The sequence below is a fragment of the Dendrobates tinctorius genome, unplaced genomic scaffold, assembly GCF_039654945.1.
Source record: "Dendrobates tinctorius isolate UK_male_01 unplaced genomic scaffold, ASM3965494v1 ptg000044l, whole genome shotgun sequence".
In the NCBI taxonomy this organism is placed as follows: Eukaryota; Metazoa; Chordata; class Amphibia; order Anura; family Dendrobatidae; genus Dendrobates; species Dendrobates tinctorius.
The window spans coordinates 11816942-11839680 of record NW_027361712.1 but is presented as its reverse complement, the minus strand read 5'-3'; the positions used below and the strand labels follow the sequence as shown (position 1 = coordinate 11839680).

At 45.8% G+C, this 22739-nt stretch overlaps 1 protein-coding gene across 3 annotated transcripts in view; it reads right to left on the bottom strand.

Annotated features, from left to right (window-relative positions):
* Positions 1–22739, bottom strand: part of SYK (spleen associated tyrosine kinase) — a 546937-nt gene that overhangs the window by 13936 nt on the left and 510262 nt on the right. For all 3 annotated transcript variants that reach the window (XM_073575337.1, XM_073575336.1, XM_073575338.1), the window contains one exon: positions 14067–14207. In XM_073575337.1, coding sequence (XP_073431438.1) covers positions 14067–14207 — 141 coding nt within the window. The remainder of the gene's footprint in view (positions 1–14066; positions 14208–22739) is intronic.

The following is a 22739-nucleotide window of genomic DNA, read 5'->3' as shown; positions in this document are numbered from 1 at the left end:
GATACACTAGCCAATTTCTGCCTGTGACATAGCGCTGTGATATTCAGTGGGCCTCACACAATCCAAAAGTGTCCAGTGTCCACAAGTGTCTGCAGAAATTCAAAATCTCCCTTATCCTCTAGTCACTTTGGTCACAGCTGTGCCATCGAGCCTGTGACATAGCGCTCAGATATTCAGTGGGCCTCACACAATCCAAAAGTGTCCAGTGTCTGCAGAAATTCAAAATCTCACTTATCCTCTAGTCACTTTGGTCACAGCTGTGCCATCGAGCCTGTGACATAGCGCTCAGATATTCAGTGGGCCTCACACAATCCAAAAGTGTCCACTGTCCACAAGTGTCTGCAGAAATTCAAAATCTCACTTATCCTCTAGTCACTTTGGTCACAGCTGTGCCATCGAGCCTGTGACATAGCGCTCAGATATTCAGTGGGCCTCACACAATCCAAAAGTGTCCAGTGTCCACTAGTGTGAGCAGAAATTCAAAATCTCACTTATCCTCTAGTCACTTTGGTCACAGCTGTGCCATCGAGCCTGTGACATAGCGCTCAGATATTCAGTGGGCCTCACACAATCCAAAAGTGTCCAGTGTCCACTAGTGTGAGCAGAAATTCAAAATCTCACTTATCTTCTAGTCACTTTGGTCACAGCTGTGCCATCGAGCCTGTGACATAGCGCTCAGATATTCAGTGGGCCTCACACAATCCAAAAGTGTCCAGTGTCCACAAGTGTCTGCAGAAATTCAAAATCTCACTTATCCTCTAGTCACTTTGGTCACAGCTGTGCCATCGAGCCTGTGACAAAGCGCTCAGATATTCAGTGGGCCTCACACAATCCAAAAGTGTCCAGTGTCCACTAGTATGAGCAGAAATTCAAAATCTCACTTATCCTCTAGTCATTTTGGTCACAGCTGTGCCATCAAGCCTGTGACATAGTGCTCAGATATTCAGTGGGCCTCACACAATCCAAAAGTGTCCAGTGTCCACTAGTGTGAGCAGAAATTCAAAATCTCACTTATCCTCTAGTCACTTTGGTCACAGCTGTGCCATCGAGCCTGTGACATAGCGCTCAGATATTCAGTGGGCCTCACACAATCCAAAAGTGTCCAGTGTCCACAAGTGTCTGCAGAAATTCAAAATCTCACTTATCCTCTAGTCACTTTGGTCACAGCTGTGCCATCGAGCCTGTGACATAGCGCTCAGATATTCAGTGGGCCTCACACAATCCAAAAGTGTCCAGTGTCCACAAGTGTCTGCAGAAATTCAAAATCTCCCTTATCCTCTAGTCACTTTGGTCACAGCTGTGCCATCGAGCCTGTGACATAGTGCTCAGATATTCAGTGGGCCTCACACAATCCAAAAGTGTCCAGTGTCCACAAGTGTCTGCAGAAATTCAAAATCTCCCTTATCCTCTAGTCACTTTGGTCACAGCTGTGCCATCGAGCCTGTGACATAGCGCTCAGATATTCAGTGGGCCTCACACAATCCAAAAGTGTCCAGTGTCCACTAGTGTGAGCAGAAATTCAAAATCTCACTTATCCTCTAGTCACTTTGGTCACAGCTGTGCCATCGAGCCTTTGACATAGCACTCAGATATTCAGTGGGCCTCACACAATCCAAAAGTGTCCAGTGTCCACTAGTGTGAGCAGAAATTCAAAATCTCACTTATCCTCTAGTCACTTTGGTCACAGCTGTGCCATCGAGCCTGTGACATAGCGCTCAGATATTCAGTGGGCCTCACACAATCCAAAAGTGTCCAGTGTCCACAAGTGTCTGCAGAAATTCAAAATCTCACTTATCCTCTAGTCACTTTGGTCACAGCTGTGCCATCGAGCCTGTGACATAGCGCTCAGATATTCAGTGGGCCTCACACAATCCAAAAGTGTCCAGTGTCCACTAGTGTGTGCAGAAATTCAAAATCTCACTTATCCTCTAGTCACTTTGGTCACAGCTGTGCCATCGAGCCTGTGACATAGCGCTCAGATATTCAGTGGGCCTCACACAATCCAAAAGTGTCCAGTGTCCACTAGTGTGAGCAGAAATTCAAAATCTCCCCTGTCCTATAGACACCTTGTACCTTGTTTTACATTACTATATAGTTTGTTGGATTTTGTCTACATTTCTACCAAAAATGAGGAAGGCTGGTGGAAGAGGCCGTGGAATTGGGCGGGGGTTGGCAGCTGGTAATGATGGTGTTGGTGGTGGATCTGATGGTAGTGGCAAGAGCAAAATAGGACCGAATGCAGGAGGTGTTGAGCCTGCGTCATCGTCTGGCTCCATAAGGCTTCGAAGGCTTAGTTTTCTAGGAGTTGGCAAACCGCTTTTAAAGCCAGAGCATCAGGAAAAAGTTTTGTCTTACATTGCTGACTCAGCCTCCAGCTCTATCGCCTCCTCTTCTTCAGTTGTAAAAAGTAAAAGCACTGAGTCGTCATTGGAGGCTCATGTTCATGAACCACACCTTTCCTTGTGTCCTTCACCCCAACCAAGATTGAAGGATGACGCAGGCCATACTACTGATTACTCCATGGAGCTGTTTTCACATACCATGCCTGGATTATCAAGTCAAATGGTGAATTACCCAGGCCAAGATGAATCTGACATGGAGTGCACTGATGCACAGCCGCTGATGGATGATTCTGCTGGTACATTCACTCAGAGCACTACATTGTCCTCGCAGTGTACAGAGCCAGATTCTGACCCTGATGAGACTCAGGTGCCCCTTCCCGCACACTATACCACCATACACGGTGACACAGAGGAAGGTGCACATGACATTGAAGAGGAGGTGATGGATGACCCAGTTGTTGACCCAGATTGGCATCCATTGGGGGAAGAGGGTGCTGCTTCCAATAGCTCAGATGAGGAGCATCCACAGCAGACATCGACATCGCAACAGCTGTTATCTGGCAGGCCCGGAGCACTCCAAAGACAGGTTCCAAAAATCAAAAGAGTTGCTGGACAGCTTGTCCAGAGGGTCAAAACATCACAGTGTGCTAGGCCGCAAAATGTCTGCCAAAGTAGGAAGAGTGCAGTGTGGCACTTTTTTGAACAAAATCCTGATGATCAGGCCAAGGTTATCTGTAAGAAGTGCGCAAAGACCTTTAGCCGAGGGAAAAATCTGAAAAATTTGAATACCAGTTGCATGCTTAGACATTTAACCAGCATGCACTTGCAAGCGTGGACACAACACCAAACCTCAAGTGCCACATGTGCAACTGATCACAACGAAGGTAGTCAGCAACGCTACATTGTTTCCCCCACTGTAAGCCCACCGGTTAGCACAGCAGCAAATGTTGAGGTGTCGTTGCAAGGCCACAGCAGTCAGGGAATCCCACTGTTATATCAACGAAAGACTGATTCTAGGCCATCAGAAAGAACACCAACTCCATCACCATCATCAACCCTCTCTCAGTCCGCCCTGTCCACCGCTACTTCCACCATATGCAGCTCTCAAGTCCAGCTCACCCTCCCAGACACTATGAGTAGGTCAAGAAAGTACTCAGTCTCTCATCCGCGTACACTGGGTTTGAACGCCCACATTGCCAATCTAATCTCGTTTGAGATGATGCCCTTTCGGTTGGAGGAAAGTGCGGCTATCCGCAAAATATGGCCTATGCAGTACCACGCTATGACCTACCCAGTCGCCACTTCTTCTCTCGCAAAGCCATCCCAGCCCTCCACCATCATGTGAAAGACCGCATTGTCCATGCACTCAAGCAGTCAGTGAGCGGAAAGGTGCACCTCACAACTGATGCATGGTCCAGTCGGCATGGCCAGGGCCATTACGTGTCCATCACTGCGCACTGGGTTAATGTGGTGGATGCAGGGTCCACAGGGGACAGCGGTGGTGGGACAGTGCTGCCTAGCCCACGGTATAGGAAACAGTTGGCTGTAGGCGTTCGACCCTCCTCCTCCTCCTCCAGAAGCGAAAGCTCGTCCACAGAGCGCAGTCGTACGAGCACTCCATCTGCAGCTGCCACTGTTGCACACGAGGTGTCCCCCTATCGAGCAGCTAGTGGAAAGCGTCAGCAGGCTGTGTTGCAGATGATGTGTTTGGGCGACAGACACACTGCCGAGGTGCTGGCCGAGTACTTGAAGCGACAAACTGAGTCATGGCTGGGCAGTGTACATCTTGAGGCAGGCAAGGAAGTTAGTGATAACGGGCGTAATTTTGTGGCAGCCATAGCCCTTTCAAAACTCAGCCACATACCTTGCTTGGCTCACACCTTGAACCTGGTGGTGCAGTGCTTCCTCAAAAATTATCCGGAGTTAACAGCCCTGCTCCAGAAGGTGCGAAGACTGTGCGCGCACATCCGCCGGTCGCCTGTACACTCCGTTCGTATGCCGAAGCTGCAGCAATTGCTCCACCTTCCCAATCACCGCCTCATTATCGACATTGCAACAAGGTGGAACTCCACCCTGCACATGGTGGAGCGGCTGTGCGAGCAGAGGCAGGCCATAATGCATTTGTGGGAGGATACACGGCCAGGCACTTTGAGAGCAGACATGGAGTTGACAGGCGTGCAGTGGTCGAAGCTGAAAGACCTCTGTAAAGTTCTTCAGTGTTTTGAGGAATGCACACGGCTGTTAAGCACAGACAACGCCATCCTAAGCATGAGCATCCCACTTATGCGTCTGCTCAAGCAAACTTTGACGCACCTTAAGGAGCAGGCTTCTGCAGCCAATGTTGATGAGGAGGAAGAGGAGGAGGGAATCCTTGATGACATTCAGCCATTGTCTGCTCAGGGACCTCTCCTGGACGAGGTGGAGGAAGAAGAGGAGGAGGAGGATGATGGGGATGATTACTTAGGGGAGGAGGATGCATCTCGTGGGGCAAGTGAAAATGTTGGCGTGGCAAGGTCTGGTACAGGGTTTGTGCGTGACTGGAGGGATGTGGATTTGCCAGAAAGTGCTCCTCCAACCAGCACTCGCAGTGCATCATTGACACCGGGAACATTGGCCCACATGTCAGATTATGCCTTGCAGATCCTAAAAAGGGACCCCCGCATTGCCAAAATGATGAACGATGACGACTACTGGTTGGCCAGCATCCTGGATCCATGCTATAAAGGCATATTACAAAACATCATGCCACAGGAGAACCTTGACCTAATATTGGCTAATAAACAAGCAACTCTGGTAAATCGGTTGCTTGAGGCATTCCCAGCACACAGCAGCGGTGATGGTTCTCACACGAGCCGTACGGGCCGGGGTCAGCTTGGCAGAGGTGTTCGTGGTGCACACAGCAGAAGTGGCGTTGGAGACAGGGGTTTCATGACAATGTTGTGGACTGACTTTTCAAGTACCGCTCACACAACTGGTAATACTGCATCGATGGAAAGTGACAGGAGACAGCAGTTGTCAACTATGGTTACAAACTACTTTTCCTCCCATATCGATGTTCTCCCACACAGGTCATTCCCCTTTGACTATTGGGCCGCTAAACTGGACACCTGGCCTGAATTGGCACAATATGCCTTACAGGAGCTCGCTTGCCCAGCTGCAAGTGTACTATCGGAAAGAGTCTTCAGTGCAGCTGGATCAATCCAGACAGAAAAAAGGACCCGTCTGTCAACCCAAAATGTGGATGATCTAACCTTCATTATAATGAACCACGCATGGGTTTCCAAGGATTTTGTCCCACCTTCCCCAGATGACACATAGGTTGCCAGAAAAATGGCTTGCTTTGGTCCACCTCTTCCTGGGACTTGACCTATTTCACCTTTTGCATCAGCTGAATGTCCAACATCAACATATGCCACTTTCTAAAAATCCCTAACTGTGCTGCCTCCCCCCCCCCATGGCCGGGGTCACCACCTAGCGCATGACACCGTGCGAGTGCCGTTGCCCTGGACAGGTGGGTAGGCCAACTCTTGGGCGCGGGCACTGGCACAGGGTCCCTCATAGTGCAATCAAGTGTCTCTGACGGTGGTGGTGCACACCCGCCGTCAGACACACCGCCGTACTATGAGGGGCCCAGTGCCAGTACCGACGCCCACGAGTGGGCCCCCCTTGCTTGGGCAAGGCCCCAGCATTTGCAATCTTTACCTCTCCCTGCTCCTCCGCTGTGTAGTCTGGGCCGTCAAATCCATACTGTGCCTGACACCGTTTGAGCCTGCCTCCTGATGTATAGACATATATTTTGAATGTGTACGCTATCCATACATGTTATTTGGGGATACGGTACCCTTTCTAACCTTTGTGCAATCACGTGCAATCCATACTGGGCCTAACACCGTCTGAGCCTGCCTCCTGATGTATAGACATATATTTTGAATGTGTACGCTATCCATACATGTTATCTGGTGATACGTACCCTTTCTAACCTTTGTGCAATCACATGCAATCCATACTGGGCCTAACACCGTCTGAGCCTGCCTCCTGATGTATAGACATATATTTTGAATGTGTACGCTATCCATACATGTTATCTGGGGATACGGTACCCTTTCTAACCTTTGTGCAATCACGTGCAATCCATACTGGGCCTAACACCGTCTGAGCCTGCCTCCTGATGTATAGACATATATTTTGAATGTGTACGCTATCCATACATGTTATCTGGGGATACGGTACCCTTTCTAACCTTTGTGCAATCACGTGCAATCCATACTGGGCCTAACACCGTCTGAGCCTGCCTCCTGATGTATAGACATATATTTTGAATGTGTTCGCTATCCATACATGTTATCTGGGGATACGGTACCCTTTCTAACCTGTGTGCAATCACATGCAATCCATACTGGGCCTAACACCGTCTGAGCCTGCCTCCTGATGTATAGACATATATTTTGAATGTGTACGCTATCCATACATGTTATCTGGGGATACGGTACCCTTTCTCACCTTTGTGCAATCACGTGTAATCCATACTGGGCATGAGAACGGCTGGCGAGCTGTTAAGCAAGCTACAGCACCTGTGGTTTGCACACGTAAGTTTTTCCTTTTTTCAGGAATGACGGTTAGGCCTAATTCCGGAACTGCGGTTGACCTGCACTTACTGGGAAATCATTGTTCGCGGGTAATAATTGTAATCAGTGATCCCCATCACTAACGTTGTTCAGCGGGTTATCTGCACCTGTAAGCGACAAACGCTGGCCTTTTCAGTGTAGCGCACATGCAGCCACGGACATGTAAGGGCATGACACACCAGTTATTGGCCAATCTCATGTGCCAGAGCCTCACGTGTCCCTCTTGTAAGCCGGACTCGGACCGCGGGGCATGACGGAGTCTCTTTCGTTAACGGAATTAAGCTTGCAATGTGTGCATCTGTTCTGTAGCTGGCATGGTTGAGGTTTCCCAGGTGGAGTCGAATTTAACCGTAGGCTCCACTCCTGGTGGTGCCCTTCTGGACATTCCTTTAAGGTTCAGCTTTGCAACCATACTGCCCACGTAAAACAAACACTTTGCCTTCATGAACGCTGTTTGGAGGGTCATGACTCGTGGGAATAACGCCGCCCAATCAGTTAACCTGCTAGAGAGATCGTTCATTGCTCCCAAGCATGACATCACTCTCCCTAGGAAGAAGGTAATGCCACTGTGGCGACCGTACTCCTGGGGGCGACACAAGTGCACTGATGCCCAGCCACTGCTCGATGAATCTGCTGGTACATTGACCCAGACCACTACATTCCCCTCGCACGCTACACGGCCTGAATCTGACCCTGATGAAACTCAGGTTACCCTTCCCATATACAGTTCCATCTTACACGGTGACAAAGAGGAAGCTGCAGATGAAAGTGCAGGTTCGGCCCACCCGCCATCAGACACACCACCATACTATCAGGGGCCCTGTGCCAGTGCCGTCGCCAACGAGTGGGCCCCCCCTGCTTGCTCAGGATCACAGCACTTGCAAAGTTGAAATACTGTGCAGTGAGATGGAAGATGGGGACGACGAGTAGTCCAGACAAGTACAGGGATTCCCTAGCGAGGAGACTTATTTGATTGTTTTCAATGTTGGGACAGCAATTTTTGGGGAGCACTATACTCTGGAGAATGATAGATGGGGCCCACCATACACTGGAACATTCCAAAGGTGGACATCAGACACTGGAGCAGCATTTACAGGGCCCATTATACACTAGAGCATTAGAAATGGGGCCCATTATGTTTGGAGCATTATTTGGGCCCATAAGACAGTGGAGCTTCATCCATGGGGACCAACATATACTGTAGCATTATGTGGAGCTCATCATATACTGTTTCAAACATTATATGGGACCAATGATTCTGTATGGAGAAATAGATGGGCCTCGTCATGAGATGTAAAAAGTGAAGTATTTTTCATTGTACTATACCGCTATTTCTCTGCCGTATCGGAGCATGATGAGTTTTGGTATGTGTTAAAGGGGCGCTTTTTCGCCCAGGGCACATGAAAACCTGGAGCCAGCCCTCCCCCCCACAGTCTGTAGCCAAATAGCCCCCATTTTTCAGTGCGTAACTTGTATTATGAAGTTAATTAAGGTTGACAAGCTTAAGTAAGAAGAATTGATGCTTTTGGCATTCAAATGGGCACTGTTGGTGTGTTTCCTGTCCTCCTCTCACTGCCGACTTTTATTCCCCATTGACTTACATTGGGTTTCGTGTTTCAGGACGACCCCGACTTTTCCCTATAATCGGACGATCTTGCTCGACCCGACTTTTGGAAAAGTCGGGTTTCACGAAACGAAACGCGACCCTAAAAAACCAAAAGTCGCTCAACTCTAGTCATAAGTATTCAGACCATTTCCTCAGTATCGAGTAGAAGCACCCTTTTGAGCTAGTACAGCCATGAGTCTTCTTGGGAATGATGCAACAAGTTTTTCACACCTGGATTTAGGGATCCTCTGCCATTCTTCCTTGCAGATCCTCTCCAGTTCCATCAGGTTGGATGGTGAACGCTGGTGAACAGCCATTTTCAGGTCTCTCCAGAGATGCTCAATTGGTCAGTTTAGGTCAGGGCTCTAGCTGGGCCAGTCAAGAATGGTCACAGAGTTGTTCTGAAGCCACTCCTTTGTTATTTTAGCTGTGTGCTTAGGGTCATTGTCTTGTTGGAAGGTGAACCTTCGGCCAAGTCTGAGGTCCACAGCACTCTGGAAGAGATTTTCATCCGGGATACCTCTGTACTTGGCCGCATTCATGTTTCCTTCAATTGCAACCAGTTGTCCTGTCCCTGCATTTGAAAAACACCTGCATAGCATGATGCTGCTACCACCATGTTTCACTGTTGGAATCATATTAGGCTGGTGATGAGAAGTGCCTGGTTTTCTCCACAAATACCTATTAGAATTACCACCAAAAAGGTCAATCTTCATTTCATCAAACCAGAGAATCTTATTTCTCATAGCCTGGGAGTCCTTCATGTGTTTTTTAACAAATTCTATGTGGGCTTTTATATGTCTGGCACTGAGGAGAGGCTTCTGTTGGGCCACTCTGCCATAAAGGCCTGACTGGTGGAGGGCTGCCGTGATAGTTGACTTTGTGGAACTTTCTCCTATCTCCTTACTGCATCTGTGGAGCTCAGCCACAGTGATCTTGGGGTTCTTCATTACCTCTCTCACCAAGGCTCTTCTCTCATGATTAATCAGTTTGCCTGGACGGCCAGGTCTAGGAAGACTTCTGGTGGTCCTAAACTTCTTCCATTTAAGGATTATGGATGCCGCTGTGCTCTTGAGTACTGCAGAAATTCTTTTGTAACCTTGGCCAGATGTGTGCCTTGCCACAATTCTGCAAGAATGTCAGATGGGATGGTCTGTAGGAGCGCCAGCTATGCGTGGGTATTGGTAAGAAGATGGGGATCCGATGCTGCTCCAGCCAGGTGCCTCAAAAGAGGAACAATTATAGGAAAGTTGCTGAAAAGACCCAGTCTGCAGGGCACAAAGTACAGGATTCTATCGATGCAAAAAATTCTTTATTTATTAAAGAAACAATTGGAATTTAAAAGAGTCCACAACGCGTTTCAATGGAATAGATCTGTCTTCCTCAGGTGGCATTATCAAATGCTTGTGAATCTCCCGCAAATTTTTGATTGACCTTTTCTTAGCAATCCTTTCTGTGCTGCGGTTATCCCGGTTGCTTGTGCACCTTTTTCTACCACACTTTTTCCTTCCACTCAACTTTCCATTAATATGCTTGGATACAGCACTCTGTGAACAGCCAACTTCTTTACCAATGACCTTTTGTGGCTTACCCTCCTTGTGGAGTGTGTCAATGACTGCCTTCTGGACATCTGAACTCCTTGTGTTTCCTCCCTCTACTAATGTACCTATACCCGACATTACCATTTCTGTGTGTGGCTCCACTATTACTCCCCAGCAACATGCCCGATGTCTTGGGGTCATACTTGATTCCGAGCTTTCCTATGCCCCCCACATTCGATCACTGGCTCGCTCTTGTCATCTGCACCTCAAAAACATTTCTAGAATTCGAACTTTTCTTACTTTTGAGTCTGCAAAAACTCTTACTGTTTCTCTTATTCATTCTCGTCTCGACTATTGTAACTCTCTTCTAATCGGTCTCCCTCTTACCAAACTCTCCCCTCTCTAATCTGTCTTGAATGCTGCAGCCAGGATCACATTCCTCACCAATCGTTACACTGATGCCTCGACCTTGTGCCAGTCATTACACTGGCTTCCCGTCCACTCCAGAATTCAGTATAAACTTATTACCCTCACCCACAAAGCCCTCCATGGCTCAGCACCACCCTACATCTCCTCCCTTATTTCAGTATACCACCCTACATGCGCCCTCCTCTGCTGATGACCTGAGGTTAGCATACTCAATAATCAGAACCTCCCACTCCCGTCTCCAAGACTTTACACGTGTTGCGCCAATTCTTTGGAATGCACTTCCCAGGTCAATACGATTAGTCCCCAATCCCCACAATTTTAAGCATGCCCTGAAAACGCATTTATTCAGACTGGCCTATCGCCTCAACATATTAACCTAATCTATCCCTGTGTGGAACAGCCAAAAGTTTTACCATAACCAGGTTCCCCGCATCATGTTCCCACATGCTTTATGCATCCATTAGCCCTCTGTGTCTGTACTGATACACACTTAACATTATGGCTGGTCCATACAATCAGGGCAACTGTTACCACCCACCTTTCGTGTCTCCCCTTTTTTTTCCCCATAGACTAAGCTTGCGAGCAGGGCCCTCATTCCTCTTGGTATTTGTTATAATCTATGTGATTATTGTTATGCTGTAATGTCTATTGTCTGTACAAGTCCCCTCCAAAATGTAAAGTGCTGCGGAATATGTCGGCGCTATAGAAATAAAATTTATTATTATTATTATCTGTCAAGTCAGCAGTCTGCACCATGATGGTGGAGCCTACTGAAACAGCTTTTGCAGGTGTGTTTTGCTAATTATTCTAATTTACTGAGATAATGACTTTTGGGTTTTCATTGGCTGTAAGCCATAATCATTGACATTAGCAGAAATATACACTTGAAATAGATCACTCTGTTTGTAACGACTCTGTATAATATATGAGTTTCACTTTTTGTATTAAAGAACTGAAATAAATTAACTTTTTGATGATATTCTAATTTGTTGAGAACCACTTTTATCTTCAATTCCTGGACACACATCCTGCCATGTCACCAAGATCCTTAGGCTATGTTCCCACGTAGTTTTTAGTCTCTGCGGATTTTGTAGAGAAAACCGCAGGAAATCCGCAGGACAAAGTGCTGCGGTTTTTCTGCGGATTATCTGCGGATTATCTGCGTTTTTTCTGCGGTTTTGCCCTGCGGTTCTCATAATGGATGAGGTGTAAGGCTGAGTGCAGACGGAGTTTTGAGCCCTGCGGATTTTTCCGTGCAGAATGGAAGAAAACCGCAGGTCAAATGACCTGCATTTTTCCTGCGGATTTCTTCCATTTTTCACGCGGTTTTCATGCGGTTTTTGTGCGGTTTTCCATTGCGGTTTTCCCCCTGCGGATTTGGAGACAGGGGAGATAGAAAACCGCACAAAAGAAGTAACATGCTGCGGATTTTGTACCGCAGGAAAACCGCGCGGAAAAATCCGCAGCGTCTGCACAGTGTTTTTTTTTTCCATTCATTTTAAAGGTACTGTACATCACAATGCGGATATGCAACTTTTCTGCGCGGTAAAATCCGCTGCGGAAACGCTGCATATCTGCATCGTGTGCACACAGCCTAAAACCGCAGCGTTTCTGCACCAAACAATTGACATGCTGCGTTTTGAAAACCGCAGCAAAACTGCGCGGAAAAAAACGCAGCATGTGCACAGCTTTTTATTATTTCCATAGGAAATAAAGGTACTGTACAATGCAGCAGAATCTGCAGCGTTTCTGCAGAGCCAAAAACGCTGCGGAAACGCAGCAGAATCCGCAGCGTGTGCACATACCCTTACAGAACCTTTTTTTCTCAGGGTTGTCAACAGCCATCAGAAATATGACAGGCTGAATGTAGATGAATGTTGTTTGTGACAGCACAAACCTGAATGTAATCTTTGTAGAAGATGGGTATACTTGACCTGACATTCTGCAAAGTTTATTCATGAAAGCAAAAAATGTACATAGGGAAAGAGAATATATAACATATATAATGAAAAGTAATGTAAATAATATTCAGCAATATTCAAAAACTGTATTCAGTAAGGGTAGGTTCACATGAATGTATAAAAAAATTGTATGGAGTTTCATTCAGAAAAGTGAGATGATTTTTTCTCACTTGTGATCCAAGTGCAGTTCATTATTTTTACAGCATCAGTAATTTATAATTTACAATATTTAATCACTGGATTGCAATGTATCCATAAAAATCAGATACTATACTGTGGCTTTTGATTTTTTTTCCTCACATCCATAGACTTGAATGGGCGAGTCTCATCCAAGTTCTGAACGAAACCAGTGCACAATGCAGTATTTTTTACACACAGATTCAATCGGTGAAAAAATCACTTGTCTGCACTGCACCATTGAACATTGGTCCGAGTGGCGGTTAATTTTTTTCACAGACCAATAAATTCAGTTGTTTGAAAGAGTCCTAAGACTCTATATTCACCTATTCCTTCTATGAGGAACAAAAAATTAATAGAAGGAGTTGTATCATTGAAGGAATACTAATAACGATTTATGAGGCTCCTGGCACTCATGGCAAACAGCTGATTTTGCTCAGAAGACTTCTCTGGACTGACATTTCCTCTGCAGACATTCTCCCCTTTCTCCTTTTTAATCCATCATGGAAAGTGGTATCAGGTATATATAAGATCACAACTTATAGAGCTATTCCATCATGTTCTAAGGCTAGTTTCACACTACCATTCAGCAGGGCTGTGGATGGCAGCCTACTTCCTTCTTCTGTCCTCCGTTAAGCCCCGCTCACTCCTGCACCTCTTCATTCAGCTCCGTGGATGTATGCTGACACATCCTCCGCATGCATCGTTTTGACGTGTCCACCGACAGCAACAAAATGCAACTTGTTGCGTTCGACACAGCTGGGCGCAGTGTCAAAATAACGCATGTGGATGCATCAACCCAATGTTAAAGATAGGGTACGCAGGACGCGTGCAGATGTAGGTGGAGCTGAATGAAGAGGTGCTGCAGTGGGTGGGGCTTAACTGAGGACAGAAGAAGGAAGTAGGCTGCAATCCGCAGCGCTACAAACCGCTGGTGTGAAGTCAGCCTAAGTCACTGAAAACATGAAGGTTTGTTTTTAATAATTGGTTGAAAGAAACCATGTTTTTCCAATCTGGACACATTGCCACTCTTATTCACAGGTGGGATCACCATTGAAGTGAATGACGCTTAGGCTACGATTACACTATCAGTATTTGGTCAGTATTTCACATCAGTATCTGTAAGCCAAAGCCAGGAGTGGGTGATAAATACAGAAGTGGTGACGTGTTTCTATTATACTTTTACTCTGATTATCCCACTCCTGGTTTTGGCTTACAGACACTGATGTGAACTACTGACCAAATACTGAACGTGTGACCTTAGCCTTAGCCACAAAAACACACACAACCCTTTTGATTTTCTGTGTGACAAACTTCTTATATCACTTATGACCTACGTAAATGTTTGCATAAAAAATAAATATATTGTTCATATGTAAACTTACTTTATATGGTTTCTGTCCAAATGAATATGCTTCCCACATAAGCACACCAAAACTCCATACATCACTTTTACTTGAAAATTTATAGTAGTTAATACATTCTGGTGCGTACCACTTGACTGGCCATTTTCCACAACTCTTTGCCTTTAAGACAGAAATTTAGCAATTAAATAAAACATCTCTTCACCGGTATTTTGTGCTATGTGCAATTTGCAAAAATAATTTCTAACACTTGGATTCTGAAGCTGCGAGGAATTTGGCATAAGTACTTTTTTGTGGGGTTTGACTCTTTTTGCCATCCTGGTTGTCTACGGGCCTTGCTTTCTGTGACTAGTAGTGGAGGGTCTTGTAGCTGGCAGATACTGTAGCTGGCAGTGGAGAGCCTTTTAGTTGGCAAATACTGTAGCTGACAGTGGAGAGCCTTTTAGTTGGCAAATACTGTAGCTGGCAGTGAGGAGCCTTTTAGTTGGCAAATACTGTAGCTGGCAGTGAGGAGCCTTTTAGTTGGCAAATACTGTAGCTGGCAGTGGGGAGCCTTTTAGTTGGCAAATACTGTAGCTGGCAGTGGGGAGCCTTTTAGTTGGCAAATACTGTAGCTGGCAGTGGAGAGCCTTGTAGCTGGCAGATACTGTAGCTGACAGTGGAGAGCCTTTTAGTTGGCAAATACTGTAGCTGGCAGTGGGGAGCCTTTTAGTTGGCACATACTGCAGTTGACAGTGGAGAGCCTTTTAGTTGGCAAATACTGTGGCTGGCAGTGGAGAGCCTTGTAGCTGGCACATACTGTAGCTGGCAGTGGAGAGCCTTGTAGCTGGCACATACTGTAACTGGCAGTGGGGAGCCTTTTAGTTGGCAAATACTTTAGCTGGCAGTGGAAAGGCTTGGAGCTGGCACATACTGTAGCTCGCAGTGGAGAGCTTTGTAATTGGCACATACCGTAGCTGACAGTGGAGAACCTTGTAGCTGGCGCTTACTGTAGCTGACAGTGGAGAGCCTTGTAGTTGGCACAAACTGTAGCTGGCAGTGGAGAGCCTTGTAGTCGGCACATACTGTAGCTGGCAGTAGAGAACCTTGTAGTTGGCACCTACTGTAGCTGATACATGGGGGAATACTATATTTAACATTGCATAGAGTGCACATACTGCAGCTAGAACTTTATGAGGGCTCGCTGTGGCTCTCACAGAGTAAAGGGAAAAACTATAGCTGACCCTAAGATGAGGTTGTGGCTGAAACTGTATGGATTATGCAAAGTGGTTGGTACAAAATAGAGGAGTGTCATTGCTGGCAATGTATTCTATGCCGTTTTGAAAAAAGATCCAGCTTCGAAAAATAAAATAAAATTGCTCTATTTAAATCCAATTAAAAGGACTCCCATATGCACCCGACCTGTGTTACCGGAGGAAAATTGCCAGGAGAGGACCTGAATGTGTTTCGAACAGCAAGGTGTTATTGTTCGAAACGCGTTCAGGACCTTTCCTGGCCATCTTCCTCCGGTAACACTGGTCGGGTATATATGACAGTCATGTTATCCTTCTAATCGGATTGAAATAAAGAAATTGGATTTTATTTTTCGAAGCTGGATCTTTTTTTTTCAAAAGTGCTCTTCATGGCGTCTGGCAGAGACGTGATCCGTGCCTTGATTTCAGTGTTCCATTGGGACCGCACAAGGGTGAACAGAACGAACTTTGTTTTTTCAATGTGTTGCATTCTGTGCCATTGCACGATGCTGCAGTCTATGTTTTGAAGTAAATGAGTTTTTTATTATTCAATAACTGACTATGAATCTAAAATATATGGCATATAGATGTCACAGACCAAATCTTTCTTAACAGAGCACTTTCACCAAACATTTTATTGCTTAAACCTGTTTAAAGGGAATCAGTCACCCCCTGGACGAATTTAAGCTATTACTATGGGAATACAGGTAATATAGTGTTAAACCAGTCTTACCTGTATGTCTCGAAGTTGCGGTGTAGATGTTGAGAAAAGCAGTTTTAATGTTTTATGTGTGGTGTGTGGTGCCTGGAAGAAATCCCTGCCTCCTCTGCTCATTATAATGGCAACCCCCTCCCATGCACGTCACACTGACTTGTGACGTGCAGTTACGGTGCTGTAATCCCGCACTTATGCCGTCCATTCACACAGTTATTTTATCTGCCCTTCTGTGGGCAATGTCTTCATTGATCTTCTACTCGGGCGTCAGCGAGTCAGGAAATAGCAGCGCTTTGGACGTATTTTCACTGTGTCCAAAACGCTGTGTTCAATCGTGCAGTTAAATCTGCATGTGTCATTGAACAATGCAGATTTACCGCATCCAATACATTCTATTGTGGAAATTTTGTTGTGGAGACTAGCATCTCCGCAACACAAATTAACAAGCTGCTGCCCATAAACACGAGCCGCGGGTGAGTTTGCACAGCGTCAAAAAGAAGCACACTGGTCATGGGATTTCTATAAATCCAATCCACTATGCTTCTATCATTGAACACAGTGCTTTGGACACAGCGCAGTTGAGCTGCGTCCAAATCGCTGCTATTCCAGATCGTGGGCACCTACCCTAAATGACTATGAGGGACAAATAAATAAGTCCCTGATTGATATGGGGTCCAATTAGGTATGGTCACTGTATGAGACAGAGGACATTCAACTCACTTTGAGCTGAATATTAGGCGTAGTGTTTGAGATAAGGGAGTCTGTGTAAAGTGGTCAGATGATTTCAGCTCGCTGGGAAGTAGATCCTTGCATGACCGTGTGAAAAGTGCAAAGGTATTCTGGCTGCAAAATCTGAAAGGACTTAGCTCTACAAGATATTCATGTGGATATTTAATGTAAGGACTTTCCTAACCATCCTAATCGGTTCAGGTCAGGAACCTTATAGATATTTTAATCTACCCCGTCCTTGCAAGGTGTAGTGTTGCATAAGTTCCAGGATCTATACAGGCAGGAGCTGTCAGGTTGTGATATGTCAGTGATTAGGGATGAGCGAGTATACTCATTAGAATTTGATACTCGGTGAGTAATGCGGTACTCGCGGTACTTGAATCCTGGTAAGTAAATTTCACTACTCGCCTCGCAATATTCCGCACAGCCGCACAGTGCCCCACAGCTAAGCTCAGTCCCACACAGCCCAGCACAGTCCCCGTACAGCCCAGCTCAGTCCCTGCACAGCCCAGCACAGTCCCGCACATTCCCTGCACAGTCCCCGCACAGTCCCTGTACAACCCGGCACAGTCCCCGCACAACCCGGCACAGTCCCCGCACAGCCCGGCACAGGCCAGCACAGCCCCGCACAACCCGGCACAGTCCCCGCACAGCCCGGCACAGGCCAGCACAGCCCCGCACACACACACACAGCCCATTACTCACATTTCCTATAGACTTACATTGGACTCGCTACTCATTACGAGTACCTGAGTATTAGGAGCTACTCGTAACGAGTATAGCGAGTCCGAGTATTTCACTACTCGCTCATTCCTATCAGTGATCTGTCTTTATTGTATGGTACCTTGGGATTTTCATCACAAAGAGGATAAAGGATCTGTGGAATATTAAACTGAATATAGAAACTGCCTGGTCTGCTGCAGGTTTAAGCCTCAAGATGCATTATCTTAATGTTACAGCTGGGTGTCATGTATGTTAAAAGAAGTTGAAAGAGGACATGATGTTTGCATTTAAAACCTACTGCACGGACACCGAACTTCACCAGGAAGTCCATGTTACTGTTCGGTTCGGCCTCTGCTTCTGAATGATTTTACCGCCGGCCAGATAGCCACAGTTCCCAGGCTGTCTCAAAAAAAAGTTTACCTCTGGTCACTGGCGTCAGCTGATGGGACTACTGCTCCAATCAGCCTACTGCTGCCGCTAATAGCAGCAAAAGCAGGTGGCAGCTGATGCCTGCTCTCTAAATAAATATTTTTTTTCAAAATGGCCTGGATTCCTCTGTATGTAGCAGGCATCTTCTCATGGGAGCAGTAATCTCATCAGCCAACGCCAGTTACCGGAGGTAAACTATTTACCTACAATCACAGCTACGGGCTCACGCTGTCATGTGGCAGTGTGAGAACCGTGGATGTCTGACCGGCGTTAATGATGTTACAGTCAGAAGCAGTGTTTGCCATGCTGTCATGCACACTACAGCACGACAAATACCTGATGTTTGGATGTTTGGTAAAATGGACTTCCTGGTGAAGTTTGAGTAAAGGGTCCGTGCCCGAACAGTAGGTGTTCGGTATGAATGCTGAACTTTACTATTCGGGTTCGCCCATACTTTACTATTCAGGTTCCAATACTTGGAAGTGATTGCTTTGGTGATCGGTGTGCATTTGTGCCTGCTTCTCATTGTAGGATTGAAGTACAGAATAGTTAAGGATCAGTGTAGGTTGTACCCAATTGCACATCTGGTCTAGTGGGCCAGTGAGCCTTCCAACTGTACATGGAGCTAATTTAGTGGATCAGAGAGCAGTGTGAGCCTTCCTGCTATACCCAGCAGATCTTGTGGATGAGAGCACCGTGTAAGCCTTCACTATATACAGTGGGGAAAAAAAGTATTTAGTCAGTCAGCAATAGTGCAAGTTCCACCACTTAAAAAGATGAGAGGCGTCTGTAATTTACATCATAGGTAGACCTCAACTATGGGAGACAAACTGAGAAAAAAAAATCCAGAAAATCACATTGTCTGTTTTTTTTCATTTTATTTGCATATTATGGTGGAAAATAAGTATTTGGTCAGAAACAAGCAATCAAGATTTCTGGCTCTCACAGACCTGTAACTTCTTCTTTAAGAGTCTCCTCTTTCCTCCACTCATTACCTGTAGTAATGGCACCTGTTTAAACTTGTTATCAGTATAATAAGACACCTGTGCACACCCTCAAACAGTCTGACTCCAAACTCCACTATGGTGAAGACCAAAGAGCTGTCAAAGGACACCAGAAACAAAATTGTAGCCCTGCACCAGGCTGGGAAGACTGAATCTGCAATAGCCAACCAGCTTGCAGTGAAGAAATCAACTGTGGGAGCAATAATTAGAAAATGGAAGACATACAAGACCACTGATAATCTTCCTCGATCTGGTGCTCCACGCAAAATCCCACCCCATGGGGTCAGAATGATCACAAGAACGGTGAGCAAAAATCCCAGAACCACGCGGGGGGACCTAGTGAATGAACTGCAGAGAGCTGGGACCAATGTAACAAGGCCTACCATAAGTAACACACTACGCCACCATGGACTCAGATCCTGCAGTGCCAGACGTGTCCCACTGCTTAAGCCTGTACATGTCCGGGCCCGTCTGAAGTTTGCTAGAGAGCATTTGGATGATCCAGAGGAGTTTTGGGAGAATGTCCTATGGTCTGATGAATCCAAACTGGAACTGTTTGGTAGAAACACAACTTGTCGTGTTTGGAGGAAAAAGAATACTGAGTTGCATCCATCAAACACCATACCTACTGTAAAGCATGGTGGTGGAAACATCATGCGTTGGGGCTGTTTCTCTGCAAAGGGGCCAGGACGACTGATCCGGGTACATGAAAGAATGAATGGGGCCATGTATCGTGAGATTTTGAGTGCAAACCTCCTTCCATCAGCAAGGGCATTGAAGATGAAACGTGGCTGGGTCTTTCAACATGACAATGATCCAAAGCACACCGCCAGGGCAACGAAGGAGTGGCTTCGTAAGAAGCATTTCAAGGTCCTGGAGTGGCCTAGCCAGTCTCCAGATCTCAACCCTATAGAAAACCTTTGGAGGGAGTTGAAAGTCCGTGTTGCCAAGCGAAAAGCCAAAAACATCACTGCTCTAGAGGAGATCTGCATGGAGGAATGGGCCAACATACCAACAACAGTGTGTGGCAACCTTGTGAAGACTTACAGAAAACGTTTGACCTCTGTCATTGCCAACAAAGGATATATCACAAAGTATTGAGATGAAATTTTGTTTCTGACCAAATACTTATTTTCCACCATAATATGCAAATAAAATGAAAAAAAACCAGACAATGTGATTTTCTGGATTTTTTTTTCTCAGTTTGTCTCCCATAGTTGAGGTCTACCTATGATGTAAATTACAGACGCCTCTCATCTTTTTAAGTGGTGGAACTTGCACTATTGCTGACTGACTAAATACTTTTTTCCCCACTGTACATTGAGAGCTCATTCTGACTTGCCTTAAGAGCAGGGCAAATTTTGGCATGAGGAGCAATCACAAAGTACTGGCCCTCAAGGTACAGCTGGCCATCACTGGCCTTCTTATGTCTGTCTTCTGCTTTAAAGAAGCAGATATAGAAGGCCTTTAAAAAACAGTCACTGGTACATAGATGTGGGAACAGAACAGAACTAACTATATAGATACGGCAACAGAACCAAGCTTACTACATAGAAATGGGAAAAGCACAGAGCTTACTACATAGAAGCAGAAACAGAACAAAGAATACTACTTAGAGACAGGAACAAAATAGTTTACTAGACTGAGACAGGAACAGAAAAGACCTTACTACATAAATACAGCAACAGAACCGAGCTTACTACATAGAGACAGTAAAAGAACCTACCTAGCTACATAGACATGGGAACAGAACAAAGCTTACTACATAGAGACAGTAAAAGAACCTACCTAGCTACATAGACATGGGAACAGAACAAAGCTTACTACATAGAGACAGTAAAAGAACCTACCTAGCTACATAGACATGGGAACAGAACCAAGCTTACTACATAGAGATGGGAAAAGAACAGAGCTTACTACATAGAAACAGGATCAGAACAGAGTTTACTACATAGATACAGCAACAGAATCAAGCTTACTACATAGAGATGGGAGCAGAAGCAAGTTTACTACATATAGACGGGTACAGAATTGAGCTTGCTGCATAGAGATGGAAACAGAACCATGTTATTATATAGTTACAGGAATAGAACCAAGCTTACTGCATAGATATAGTATCAGAACCGAGATTACTAAAAAGATACGACAACAGCACCCCCAAAAAATTGAAAAAATTAGAAACTTTATTTTCACACTCAAAAAAATATATTTTAATTTTGATTTAGGATACTGTTCAGATTTTGCTGTTTTCACACTCTCCACACTCATCACATCACCGTTCCGTATGCAGTTTGCCTACTTACAATTACGTGCCAACCTCTTTCTCTTTTTCTTTATTCAATTTAAGCAAGAAAGAAACAGACATTAGCACATCATTGTATCTATGCAAATTGCATATGGATTAGTAATTTGATGACTTAAAAGAGTAATAAATCAGCTGAATTCTAATAGAACATTACACAATGTTAGGAATCAGAGTGAAATCCTACAAATGTACTGGTCACCCATTAAAGGGAACTTGTCACCTTGAAAAACGCTATTTATCTGCAGATATTGGGATAATCTGCAGGTAAATAGCAATTATAGCCTGGTTAGCTGGCTTTCTAGAGAAGCGTTGGCTACAGATAGAAAATAAAATGTTATTCTACTTGCCGACACCCACTTCCTGTCATAGGGATAGTGCAAGGAGCCATTACAATCACCGCTCACTACAAAGTGAGCATTCTGTAAAAATGTACCCATACAATACACAGACATGTATGTGGTGCCCCTGAGGGTTCAGTCACCACAGAGGTACTGCACCTCCTCCTGAGGTGTGGTATCCCACTCTCCAGGCAAGATGGTAACACCTGACCAGCCTCCAACACCTGCATTCCACACAAACACAGTAGTGTAGCAGAGCAACCTTCACAGCTCCCTGCTTGGAACACGAAGAGTGCTGGGAGGTGGGTGGAGCTTAGACTGCACAAGAGAGCGGGAGAATATTAGGAAAAGGTCAGTCTGTGAGAGAAGATCCCCAGAGAGGAATGGAGTGAAGGAGGTGATGCAGACTTCAGTGACCTGGAGCTGCTGGCACGGGAAAGAGAAATAGAAAGCCTGATTCTTCAGAAGAAAGAAAGTTTAGTACGGAACGTAAGGAGAAGAGAACTAAGGACTAGGGTCAAAGCAGAACCCTTCCTGAAGTTTGAAGCGCATGGCCGGGGTCCGGTCCCCGAGGCTGTTTGTGAAACTAATGTTCCAGCAGCAGACACCAGAGGAATAGGAGCTGTGACCACTCTATTCCCACAAAAGACTCGAAGGCAAGGTGGCTACCTATGTGTGAGCCGGGACATGACAGATGGCGTCCCCGAAGCAGGCTACAGTCACTTGTCATGCGAGTAGAGTTCAAAGGAACATCTGAAAGGAGGAACTTGGGTTTAACACACAACCACAAGTACTTCAGTATAAGCGCTAGTGGGGAGACATTCAGAACAGGCACACGAAAGGGAGAGCTGGAAAGGTTAATTCCATCTGCCTGGGAGTTGGCTGAGCCCCTGATCTGGAGAGAACGTGAGTAAAAGAACTGGAACTGCATTCATCTGTCTCACTACCTTCTTCCTGCGCCAACCCCCTCAGTACTGCTACATCTCTGTGCCTAACACTGCACCATCTACTTCTCCTCAATAACTCCTCATTTGCCAACCTCATCTACTCTGCCCTGGGACTACAGCCCTACCTGTGGAGGGCTGCAACATCATTGCTGCACCACACCATGTGCCCCAGAGAAGCAACCCTGCAGTGCTGGTCAAACTGACCAGAAACCACAGGTGGCGTGACGAATCATCTCAATAACTTTATCTCCATTACTCTACCCCTTTTACAT